Source organism: Heloderma suspectum, chromosome 6, assembly GCF_057233095.1.
Source record: "Heloderma suspectum isolate Gila_16-S chromosome 6, 16-S_ref, whole genome shotgun sequence".
Taxonomy (NCBI): Eukaryota; Metazoa; Chordata; class Lepidosauria; order Squamata; family Helodermatidae; genus Heloderma; species Heloderma suspectum.
In genome coordinates this window covers 964,782-977,537 of record NC_139463.1, presented here as the reverse complement: position 1 = coordinate 977,537, position 12,756 = coordinate 964,782, and the positions used below count along the sequence as shown (strand labels likewise).

The 12,756-nt window shown below is 53.4% G+C and overlaps 1 protein-coding gene across 1 annotated transcript; it reads right to left on the bottom strand.

Moving 5' to 3' along the window:
• Window positions 1-3,342: 3,342 nt before the first annotated feature.
• On the bottom strand, window positions 3,343-12,751 carry ARCN1 (archain 1 coat protein complex I subunit delta). Its single transcript, XM_084860523.1, has 10 exons — window positions 12,675-12,751; window positions 10,735-10,998; window positions 9,362-9,541; window positions 9,006-9,211; window positions 7,178-7,342; window positions 6,500-6,665; window positions 5,766-5,913; window positions 5,470-5,578; window positions 5,156-5,360; window positions 3,343-4,440 (listed from the first exon to the last, which is right to left on the bottom strand). Exons 1-10 carry the CDS (start codon window positions 12,675-12,677, stop codon window positions 4,351-4,353), a joined length of 1,536 nt encoding a protein of 511 aa, XP_084716649.1. The 5' UTR covers window positions 12,678-12,751; the 3' UTR covers window positions 3,343-4,350.
• Between the last annotated feature and the right edge of the window lie 5 nt (window positions 12,752-12,756).

The following is a 12,756-nucleotide window of genomic DNA, read 5'->3' as shown; positions in this document are numbered from 1 at the left end:
TCACCTCAATCCCACTTAAATAAAAATGACCCACAGCATACCGAGGGAGAAGCATCCACCCCCATCACTGAAGGCTACAGAATCGGACTCAAAGAGTGCTTATCAATGGGACCTTCTCAAGCTGGGGAGAGGTAACAAGTGGGGTACCGCAGGGCTCAGTCCTGGGCCCAGTGCTCTTCAACATTTTTATGAATGACTTGGAGGAGGAGGTGCAGGGAATGCTGATCAAATTTGCAGATGACACCAAATTGGGAGGGATAGCTAATACTTTGGAAGACAGAAACAAAATTCAAAGTGATCTGGATAGACTGGAGTGCTGGGCAGAAAACAACAGAATGGCATTTAATAGGGACAAATGCCAAGTTCTGCACCTAGGAAAAAGAAACCAAATGCACAGTTACAAGATGGGGATACGTGGCTCAACCACACTACGAGCGAGAAGGATCTTGGAATTGTCGTCGATCACAAGCTGAATATGAGCCAACAATGTGATGTGGCTGCAAAAAAGGCAAATGCTATTTTGGGCTGCATTAATAAAAGCATCGCTTCCAAATCCCGGGAAGTACTAGTTCCCCTCTACTCAGCACTGGTTAGGCCTCATCTGGAGTACTGTGTCCAGTTCTGGGCACCACACTTTAAGAAGGATGCAGACAAGCTGGAGAGGGTTCAAAGGAGGGCAACAAAGATGATCAGGGGACTGGAAACAAAGCCCTATGAAGAGAGACTGAAAGAACTGGGCATGTTTAGCCTTGAGAAGAGAAGACTGAGGGGAGATATGATAGCACTCTTCAAGTACTTGAAAGGTTGTCACAGAGAAGAAGGCCAGGATCTCTTCTTGATCATCCCAGAGTGCAGGACACGGAATAATGGGCTCAAGTTACAGGAAGCCAGATTCCGGCTGAACATCAGGAAAAACTTCCTGAGTGTCAGAGCAATACGGCAATGGAACCAATTACCTGGGGAGGTGGTGGGCTCTCCCACCCTGGAGGCCTTCAAGACGAGGCTGGACAGCCATTTGTCAGGGATGCTCTGACTTGGATTCCTGCATTGAGCAGGGGGTTGGACTCGATGGCCTTGTAGGCCCCTTCCAACCCTACTATTCTATGATTCTATGAAGGTGTTGAAATCTGCTCATCTTCAAGCATAGCTGTTGATTCAGGCCCTCCAGTGCTACAAGAAGGGTGGAGCTGCAGTGGCCTCTTGAGACCAGGGTAGGTCTGCAAGGGTGGGGGAGAAGTGGAGAAATGGGAAGCGAGCATCACTGGCCTGCCTATATTCCAACGTAGTGCAGAATCCAGCATGGAATTTGGCCACCTTACATTGGCTTTTAACACGCAAGCCTCTGACCTGGCCATACCCACCCCCCACCTGGCTTGGTTCTGTTCTGATCTGCTGGATACAGGTGAGATGCTGACTTTACCTGTCCCCACCTTGTGCTGGCCGGTAAAGACACCGAAGAGATGGGGGCAATCCAGCCACAAGGAGCTGAAGCATGCTATGGGGCATCTACACAAAATATGACGCTAGGCCCTGAGCGGTGGCACGTAGTGGGCAATTCTGCACCAGAACCTGTCATGACAGCACAGCTCTGAGCATGAGGAAACTGAGGCAGGCCCTTGGTCCACCTGGCAGCAACTCTCTAAGGCAAGGAAAGGCAGCCTGGTGCCCTTGGATATTTTGGGCAACCATGTAAAGACTTCAGGTGGTCGAAAATAAAGGTAACAAGATTGCCAACAGGGACTAGTTGATATATCATGCCAGTGCTTTGTGATCTACACTGGCTTCCCATCTGTTTCAGAACCCAATTCAAAGTGCTGGTATGAACTTTAAAAGCCCTAAATGGCTTGGAGCCAGATTATCTGAAGGATCGTCCCTCCCATATATACCTTCCCAGACCTGAAGATCTTCAGCATCCCCCCCTAGCCCCCCCCATGAGATGAGGCTACAAAGGAGAGGGCCTTGTTAGTGGTGGCACCCTAGTTGTGAACCCCCCCCCCCCCGAGAGCAGCCTGCCTGGCACCTACATTGTAGTCCTTTTGGCACCAGAGGGTGACCTTTTCATTTCCCCTGGCTTTTGCTCTGGTTTGATTCCACTGAAAACTTTTTAAAGTTTTATATTGTTTTATCATGTTGTATTTTGTTTTAATTTTTGTGAGCTGCCATGAGAGCTTTGGCTACTGGGTGGTACAGAAATTTAATAAATAAAATTCCCATAATCCCTCACCACTGGCCCTGCTGGCTAGGGCCAATAGAAGTTATACTCCAAAACATATGGAAAGCGCCCAGTTTCCCACCACTGCACTAGTTTCAGACACAAGGGTCTTTCTCAGCGCTACCCGGAGATGCTGCCAGGGACTCTTCCTGGGGCCTTCTGCATACAAGGCAGGAGTGGGGCTTTGGTGCTTCGCACGGGAGGCCTCTCAAGCCAGCCGAGTCAAGACTTAGCATGCCCAACTAGCCCCTGGGTCAACCACCCTCCTCTCCCACACTGAGGCCAGCTAGCTGTGGGGCGGCACAATGCTCTGTGCACGGCTCTCTCTGCCCAGGTTGCTTCCCCCTAGTCCCAAGATCCACCCTGGAGTTTCATCGCGGGTTGCCTGCAGAGGGCAGATTAAGATTCCCATGACAGATTATGCCAGCCCAACACACACGTTCTCACTGCTATCCAGTTAGGCCTGACTGAGGCAGCTTAGGCACCAAAGGTTGAACCTGAGGCAGCTCCCTTCTCCACCTAATGAATTTCCTTCGTAAGACACCCTGCAGGACCTGGACATCTCTACACAGGTCAGATGTTCAGTTTTGCTCAGATACAGCATATGAGGGCTGAATAAGGAGGAAGACTGTAAAAGGGAAGAATGTAAGAGGGTTCATGTCCTATGCTTACATATGCAAACCTGGCTGTTTTACGGCGATGCTCCCCCATCCCTCCAGAGGAGCTAGGAAGCTGCTTTCTGAAAGACAGGCTGAAGTTCTCAGGACACTGTGTGGTCCACCCTGTATGGCCATGGCAGCTGCCTGCCCCTCCTTTACACTCTACATCTGTCACTAGGCAGCCACTCAGTTATCACAGCTGTAGCAGGTGCAGGGCACCGTGCATGTCTGGTTGAGCTGGACAGCTAGGAGTATCGCTGCTCCCACTCAGGGGAAGCCTTGGACGGCTCTTCCCCCAGCTCTCTGCCCCTCGCATGCACACACAGCTGAGCTGCTCATGGGAGGCCAGCCCAAGTACCTCATGCTCTCCTCTGGACCAGCTCTGTATTTAGCCCCCCACTCCTACAGCATGAGCTGCAAGATCAGCCCCCACCCCTGCACTCTTCAGGTAGCTGAATCGCTCCACGCATCTCCCTTTAGAATACTCTTTATTGGATTCTGGGGCAGGGATTCTTTGTGTACACTGGAATGTGTTATAGACCCTTGCTCATTATTTTACAGGGTTACAAAACCTTATTTAAATATCACTCCCCCCATGTTATTTAAGAAAAACACTCATTTGATGTTGGAGCTAAACTCAACTCCATTTTAAAAATCAGACAGACAACTCTTGAACACAGCTGAGATCAGTAAGCTACTACCTATGGTACAGGGCTAGCTCCCACCCCATCCACAGGACATTTTGGAAAGGGTCACGTCAGCAATGAGGCAATGTGGGAGAGGCTGGTGACTTCTTTAGCAGATGGGCACAGAACTGGGGCATGCCAAAAGCCCCGGAGCAGACTGACTGCTTCCCCTCCCCAGCAATGGGGATTTCAAGGGGCTCCCAGGCAGGCAGGGCCAGACAGTTGCAGGTTGCTCTTCTGGATGGGCAAGCAGCTTCATGAAAGCAAGGGCAGAAGGGAGGCGCCTCTGGGTAAGAGTCCAACTGGAGCAAGTCAGGAATGGGCAGCACAAGCACAAACGCTTCCCCCACACCCACCCATGGCCAGATTTACTGGCAAAGGGGCTGGCCAGCTTCTCCTTCCCTGCTGCGTTAGAGCTTGCTAGGGATCCACACAGGTCTCCCGACTGATGCCAGGTGCACGAGCTGCCACCCCAACCACTCCCATCAGAATATGTGGCCAGTAACAGGAAGGATGCCTTGGGGAAAGTGAGTGTGAGTGTGTGCATATGAAATGACACCCACTGTGAATTAAAGCACAGGAGGAGTGTGCCTAAGATTAGGGGAGAAGGAAGCTGCCTGGTCGTGCCGGCTGCGCCAGAGAAGCAAGCAGTCTCTCCCTGCCGGAATGGCTGTGACCTTGGAAATGCCGGTGGGCAAACTAACACGCCAGTATCCTCCGACACGGAGAGGCTGCAGCCTTATCCCAAGAGGCCACAGCCTCAGTCTTGCTTGCTGCTTTCTTGCAGTGAGGGCTACAGGATCTCGTACTTGTCCACGAGGAAGGTGGTCTCTGTGGAGAACCTGACAGGGCTGTTCCCGTCTACCTGGGTCACTTTGGTAACCTGCAGACAGAAGGAGATCCACAAAGGTCAGCTGGGAAGACGCATTCTGGTTCTGGTCGAATCCCTTTCTAGTGCATGCCTTAGCTCAAGCCTCCAGGACACACTGTTGTCCCCACCACTCCCCACTGCTCCAAGTTTTCCTCCCAGCAAATGCAGGAAGCACTTTGAGACTAGGAAAGGACATGTGGAACCTTTCTATGCCAATGTGTCTGCACACAGACAGCCTCAGGCGGATAGGCATTGACCTAGAAGCGGCACAGCCCAATGGTAAAGCACCTGCTTTGCATGCAGACGGCTTGCCCCTCTCCAGTTAGAAACAGCAATGTCTAAACACCACCGATCCACCCACCCTGGCTGTTTCTGCTCCCGAGCAGAAAAGGCTCAGGTTGGGGGAGGCTGCGGGCTGCCCCGGACACCTTGATCACACAGCTGCCCAAACACCCCAAGCCTTCTCTTCCAGCTCTGGAGCTGTGCAACTACCGAGGGATCCAAGGCTGGCTGCTCACTGTGCTTGCCAGATGGTGGTGCCCCACTTGCCACGGTGAGCAAAATGGTGGAGCCCTGCTCATATACTTGTGGGGAGAGATCTCCCCAGTTGCTGAAAGTAGGCTGCTCCCAGTGGCCACGGGGATGAAGGCGGCTCTCTCCAAAACGGAATGGGGCGATTGTGTCCATCTGAGCCCCACCCATGGCCACCTCTTTCCCCAAGACTCACCTGGATGTTGCAGTAATTCTTCTTGGAGACGAAGGAGACATGGACAGGGAAGAAGTCATTTGGCTGCCCAGCGATGCTGAACTCCAGGCTGCCACTCTTGTTTTTGGCATCAACCACAGGCAAGCACCACTCAAGGATGTTCCTCCGGCTGTCATGGCGATACTCTCCATCAATCTCCCCAATCACAGGGGCACCCGCACCAGGCCTACGGATGCAAGCAGTGAGTTAGTACCAGACTCTCTCTCTCACACCCGCCTCGGGGCATAACTTGCTGGTGGGTGGGTTGGGGCTCGGGGTGTGTGGCAACTACTCACGGCAAGGGGATGGCGATCACCACGTCGTTTAATTCTAGGCCCTCCTCCTGCAGCTCATACTCAATATTGACATCACAGCCACTGCCGCTCTCAGATGGCCAGCAATTAACTAAGGCAAAGAAGTACCCCCCGTTGGTCACATGACTGTGTCCCAGCAATGGACTCTCCTGATGGGCCCCTAGAAAAAGGCTCTGCAAATGGGCACAGCACGGAGTACATGCCTGGCTCTGCTGCCCCCAGAAACAAGGTGATAAATTCCTGCCTGGCCCCATCTGTCACCCCACTACCACACTTACTTGTCAATGGAATGAAAGATTCCTCTGTGGTCTGCAGCCGCCATTTCAGCACACCCACATCACTATTGATGGGAAAAGACTTCTCTGGATTCTTCAGGCCAATTAGGGACTCGGATGTAAAAAGTTTCTTGTCAACGTTGGGGTGAGTCTGAGGAGAAAGACAGGCGAGCACAGACTCAGCTGTAGATCACAGAAGTCAAACACTGCCTCACCCAAAAATCCAGACCACTTTCGCCTGGTCAGCTCTCCTACCTCTGTGCACCAGACTGGGACAGGCAAGCTAGCTAAAAGAGATGTGAAACCTCCTCTAAACCAGAGGCTGCACCTACTGACTGGGATGTCTAACGTGTTATTTGGAGGAACACAGCTATCTTTCTGGCGTATGAGCAAGCTCAGAGAACAGGGCATTCGCCCCTCCTCACACTGCCGCCCCAAACCTAGAAAGCAGAGCCCCGGCCCACTACAGAGAGGTGGGAAGCTCCCCAGCTGCAGAGGAGCAGGAAGAATGGCTAAGCCTAAAGAAGCATGGCCTAGTCCCCAGTTCAGCTCTTGAGAGCGCTGCCCACTTCCAACTCCAGCCAAGCATGCCTCCATGTGTAACGTAACACCCCATGCCCAACTTGTGGCAACTACTACATGCAGCACGATGCAGTCCCCTGCACCTGGACACCCCCACCCCAGTCCCTCCTGCCTGCAGCGTCGGTTTGCACAGGCAGCACCCACACCAGCCATACCTGGAGCTGCACCCCCTTCTTGTCCTCATTCTCGATGTGGATGCGAATCCGGGCAAACTTTTCTTCCAAGATCCGCAGCATGATCATGCCGTGCAGCTCCATGTTCTGCAGCCCCCCGTCCCGGCCACAGATCAACGAGATCTTCTCCTCTATTTTCATGTGCACACTAGGAAAGAGAGTGCCTGGGTCACAACCCAGGGGCCCAGCAGCTCCTTCACCTCGGTTCTCACTGAGGTAGCCAAGACAGCGAAAAGACTCCAGACCCGTGTCTGATGGAGCGTGGCTGCTCCTGCGAGGGCCCCTTTGGGACTCTCATACCCATCACTCCGTGGTCTAGACTAGGTGCCTGCACTTCCCATCCTTCAGCTGACTTCTCTTTACAGCCCTGCTGCCCTTGCTGCTCAGGACAGCATCTGCACCATCTCCTGTGACATGTAGCACCTTCATCCCAAAAAGGTACTGGAAATCTCTCTGCACACGGGAACCTGCAGGTGCCCACAGAGACCCTGCTTGAAAGCCCACAAATGATGCTGACTCCCGGGAAGCAATGAGGCCCCCAGCCCCCTTCCAAAGAAAGGTTCCGAAGCGGCTGCCTGAAGGCTTGGAAGCCACTCCAAAGCCCAGTGGCAGCTGCCTATGGAACACTCTCCTTCCCCATCGCAGAACACAAACACCCACCTCTCCATGTTAACGGGCGGAGCAAGAACAGCGGCTGCATCCGAGGACCGCTTGCCGACAGAAGAGGAAACAATATTTTCTCCTTCAGATTTTAGCTTGTCCACAAAATTGTCCACTTCTTTTCCTTTTGCGCCAAGCTTGAGTGCCTTGTTTGAACCAGACGGCCTAGCAAACAGAACGAAGCACAGCCCTTTTGCGATGGCCCTTTGTCCAAGGCAAGCACCAAGCATCCCTTGGTGGAGGGACCGAGATGGTGCTTGTGCTGCTGCTATGGCAGCGTCCGCCCCATCTCCCCATGCCCCAAAGTTGCCCACTCAAAAAGGAAAAGCAAGTTCACCACAAGTCAAGGGCAGAGATCATAGAATCATAGAATAGTAGGGTTGGAAGGGGCTACGAGGCCATCAAGTCCAACCCCCTGCTCGATGCAGGAATCTAAGTCAGAGCATCCCTGACAGATGGCTGTCCAGCCTCGTCTTGAATGCCTCCAGTGTTGAGAGCCCACCGCCTCCCTAGGTCATTGGTGCCATTGTCAGATTGCTCTAACAGTCAGGAAGTTTTTCCTGATGTTCAGCCGGAATCTGGCTTTCTGTCACTTCAGCCCATTATTCCATGTCCTGCACTCTGGGATGATCAAGAAGAGATCCTGGCCTTCCTCTCTGCGACAACCTTGAAAGTACTTGAAGAGCACTATCCTATCTCTCCTCAGTCTTCTCTTCTCAAGGCTAAACATGCCCAGTTCCTTCAGTCTCTCTTCATAGGGCTTTGTTTCCAGTCCCCTGATCATCTTTGTTGCCCTCCTCTGAACCCTCTCCAGTTTGTCTGCATCCTTCTTAAAGTGTGGTGCCCAGAACTGGACACAGTACTCCAGATGAGACCTAACCAGTGGTGAGTAGAGGGGAACTAGTTCTTCCCAGAATTTGGAAGCTATGCTTCTATGAATGCAGCCCAAAAGAGCATTTGCCCTTTTTGCAGCCACATCCCATTGTTGCATCATATTCAACTTGTGATCGACAACAATTCCAAGAACCTTCTTGCTTGTAGTGTTGTTGAGCCACGTATCCCCCATCTTGACTGTGCATTTGGTTTCTTTTTCCTAGGTGCAGAACTTGGCATTTATCCCTATTAAATGTCATTCTGTTGTTTTCTGCCCAGCGCTCCAGTCTATTGAGTTCACTTTGAATTTTGTTTCTGTCTTCCAAAGTATTAGCTATGTCACCCAATTTTGTGTCATCTGCAAATGTGATCAGCATTCCCTGCACCTCCTCCTCCAAGTCATTAATAAAAATGTTGACGAGCACTGGGCCCAGGACTGAGCCCTGCGGTACCCCGCTCGTTCCCTCTCCCCAGTTTGAGAAGGTCCCATTGAGAAGCACTCTTTGAGTCCAGTTCTGTAGCCAACTGTGGATCCACCGGATCATTGTTTCCTCTAGCCCACTTTGAGCTAGTTTGCTCATCAGGATATCATGGGGCGCTTTGTCGAAAGCTTTGCTGAAGTCGAGGTATATTATGTCCACAGCATAATATACCTACATCATGATGGCTGCACGATGCCAGTAACGCCCGTCAGGCAGAAAGCACACCATTCAACCTCTATCAAAGCCCCCTAAAATTAGCGGTCCAAGAAGTCCACCAAGGATTCAGTCTTGGGCACTGTCTCCAGTGGCAAAGAGCCCCAGACCCCCCCCCCCCCGCCCTATTGAAGGCAACTGCTCACAGGGACGAGAGCACAGGGATGATTGCAGAGGCCCACGAATCACACCAGCAAGCAAACACACTGCTAATGCTTTTCCCCTGCTATGAACCCAATACAGCAAAGGAACTTTTGTACCTGGTTGGCAAGGGGGTCACTTTTGGTTTCTCGGTCTCAATGATGGTTTCTGTGATCATGGCAGCTGTGGTTCCTCCCGACACAGCTGAGCTGCCAAAGCCACCAAAGCCTGGTGCTTTGGTGCCCCGGCGCTCAGCATCCCTGCGTGCTTGCTGCAGTTCCTTGGCTTTCCGGCGCATTTCAGCCTTGGCCTCACGCTCTTGTGTCTAAATAGGAGGAGGAGAGAGAGAGAGAAAGATGACCTGTTAGTTCTTAAAATAAATGCAAAGCAAGAAGCTGATGGCATTGACCAAATCTACTACAAGGTGGCTAGCAATGCTCCAAGGAAGGCCATTATTGAAGAGTCTTTGGCCTACCTCACGGACAGCTCTGAAGACTTTCTCCTCATGAGAGTCCATCTCTGTAAAAGTGCGGATCTGGGCCAGATTGACATTCTCCCGGTAGCCAAGTGCAACAATCTCATCGAAGGCAAATATTAGGTCAAAGCAATGTTCAGAAATTTCATTCTCTTCCAGCGCTCTACAGTATTCAGGGATCTGGGTGGAGTCAATGAAAAAGAAGGCACCTTAGCTACCTCTCCTCAAGCAAGTCCCACAAGGGTTTCAGCTGGATTTCACTGATGCAGAGACCAACTAAGAGGCCTGAATCAAGAGCAACCAGCTCTCCAAGCCTATGGAACCCCTGCCCTCCATCACATAGCTTCTTCCTGCAGATCAGCTGCTCGTGATTAGCAAACTACCTAATGTGGGCTAGAGAAAACAACTATCAGGTGGATCCACGGTTGGCTACAGAATCGGACTCAAAGAGTGCTTATCAATGGGAGCTTCTCAAACTGGGGAGAGGTAAGGAGCCGGGTGCCGCAGGGCTCAGTCCTGGGCCCAGTGCCCTTCAACATTTGTATTAATGATTTGGATGAGGAGGTGCAGAGAATGCTATCAAACGCTGATCCAAATCACCTGAAGTACTAGTTCCCCTCTACTCAACACTAGTTAGGCGTCATCTGGAGTACTGTGTCCAATTCTGGGCACCATACTTTAAAAAGGATGCAGACAAACTGGAGAGGGTTCAGAGGAGGGCAACAAAGATGATCAGGGGACTGGAAACAAAGCCCGATGAGGACAGACGGAAAGAACCAGGCATGTTTAGCCTTGAGAAGAGAAGACTGAGAGAAGATAGGATAGCGCTCTTCAAGTACTTGAAAGGTTGTCACAGACAGGAAGGCTAGGATCTCTTCTCGATTATCCCAGAGTGCAGGACATGGAATCATGGGCTCAAGTTACAGGAAGCCAGATTCCGGCTGAACATCAGGAGAAAATTCCTGACTGTTAGAGCAATACAGCAATGGAACCCATCACCTAGGGAGGCAGTGGGCTCTCCCACACTGGAGGCATTCAAGATGAGGCCGGACAGCCACTTGTCAGGGATGCTTTGACTTGGATTCCTTCATTGAACAGGGGGTTGGATTCGATGGTCTTATAGGCCCTTTCCAATCCTACTATTCTATGCTTCTTCCTCCACTGCAATCTCAGTGAATTAAGCGTATCAAAGTAACCAAAGAAAAGTCTAGAAATTGGCTGGTGCTGTTCAAAGGGCCTCGGTTTTGTCTTGCTGACCAAACAAGCCACACAGCACAGCTGCTAAGAAGGCAACAGCCTGCCCCCCCCCCCCCCCCCGTTTCCTTCAAGACTTGAGACACACTTAGCAAGCAAGCTTGGAGCAGGATCCTTACCACTCTAGAGAAGAGCCGAAGAGTTTCAAGGTCCTCCAGGATGTTGCTATTTTTGGTGGTGATGAGCACCATGTACAGCTTCTCCATTGGCTGGTAGACATACCGCACGCTCTCCGTCTCCACAAATGTGTGCTGCTTCCCAGTGTTCATGAGCTTGGGGAAGGCCGCCAGAAGCCCCTCAATGCGGGTCCGTGTCATCTCCACAAACTGGCGTGAGACAATCGCCTTCCCGGCTTTTGTGCAGACGGCAGCAGCCAAGAGCACCTGTGGGAACAAGGATTCTATTAATAACTCTTCTCAGTCTTGTTTACTGAATATATTCAGAAGTTACCTACTCTTTCAATTAAGAGCAGTCAAACAAATATTTTCAAAGCGCACTCTAAAGCAAGAGACTGAACATATCCCCCAAGGGAATTCCATAACATCAGGGACACCATTGAAAAGGGCTTCTCCTTTGTGCCTGCCAACCTACTCACCCTTCTTGGTGGGCAGTCAAGTTGGACTTCTGTAACTGATCATAATACTTAGGCAGGTTCAAATGGGCACAGGTTGCCCTTTAAGTCAAGTTGCCCCAAACCACTTAAAGCACTTTGAATTGGGCCCAGAAGCAAACAGGCGCCCAGGGCAGTTGGTGTAAAATTAGTGCAACGCGATCCAAACATCTGGACTCCATCAACAGCTGTGCCACTGCATTTGGCACCAGCTGAAGTTTCTGAATCCTCTTCAATGGCAGTCCCACAAACAGTGTGTTGTGGTGACCTAGCATGGATATAAGGCAAAATTTAGCGTATCCAGGCAAGATTGTAGATAGCGTCTCAGCCTAAGCAGAGAAAAAAAGCACTCCTATCGCCAGAAAAGACTGAAATGTAGGAGTCATAAGGAGCAAAGTTTAGTGCCCAGCCCTCCACACAGTCACCACAGAGGCATATTCCTCTTGCACAATACTCAGAGCTTCCAGGCCCTCTGAGCAGAATGCTGGGCTTAGGCAAGGGACAGCCAGGTTTATACCACCGCTCGCCAGGTAGCCTTAGGCAAGCCACCACGTGTCTCAGCCGAGCCAACCTCACAGTGCTGTTGTAAGCAGAAGCACAGTCTGGGTCAATTATAACCCAAGCACAGAGCATGTGGGGAGAAGCGCCAGAGTCACAGGCAGTAACCCCAAACAAGCTCGTCTCAAGACGCCCAAAGCGGCTGGGAGCAAGAGTAAATACAATTAAACGACAGTGTGGGAACGCAGGCTCCTGCGCAGGCGCCCACAGGGCCCGGCTTCAAAGGAAAGACTGCCCGCAGCACCCACACGGGGCATGCCCGGCCACGCCGGCCCGTTCCCCAGGCCCGGCGGCACAGCTGGCTCGGGCGTCGTATCGCCGCCGGCTCATCGCGACGCAGCTCTGCGAAGGGGCGGGGCCGGGCCGCCGCGGCCGACACAGCGCCGCCCCCGCGGCCGGCGGGGCCCCCGGCCCTGTCCTCCCTTCCCCGCTCGCGCCTCTGCGGGGCCGCGAGGAGGGCGCGCCGCGCTCGGGCGCGGAGGTGCGCGCCGCTGCGGGGGGCGTCCGGCCGCGCCCGTCGCAAGGGCAGCGCCGCCGGCCGGCCGGCCCCGCTTCCCCCGCCCTCCACGGGCTGCGCCCGAGGCGCCGCCGCGCGCCAGCAGGCGGGGGCCGACCCCGGCGCGGCCAGCCTCGAGCCCCGGCGGCGCCGCTGGCAGCGAACGCTCCGCAGCGCCGCGAGGAGGCCCGAGCCGCGCCGCCGCCCTTGCGCCAGTCGCGGGGAGCCGCGCGCCGCCGGCCCCCTCGCGCGGGGAAGGAGCAGCCGCGGGCGGCGCGGCGGGCGGCCTTCCCGGGGCTGCTCCCGGCCCCGCCGCACCAGGCGCCGCACCGGGCGGCGGCGGCGGCTCCCCGCCCGTGCAAGGCCGCGGGGCGCGAACGGGCGCGGGGACTCACCATGGCGGCGGCGTCTCGAGGCCCGTCCGGCTCTCCTGCCGAGGCTGCCACACAAGATGGCGGCCCCGAGCCACGTCTCCCA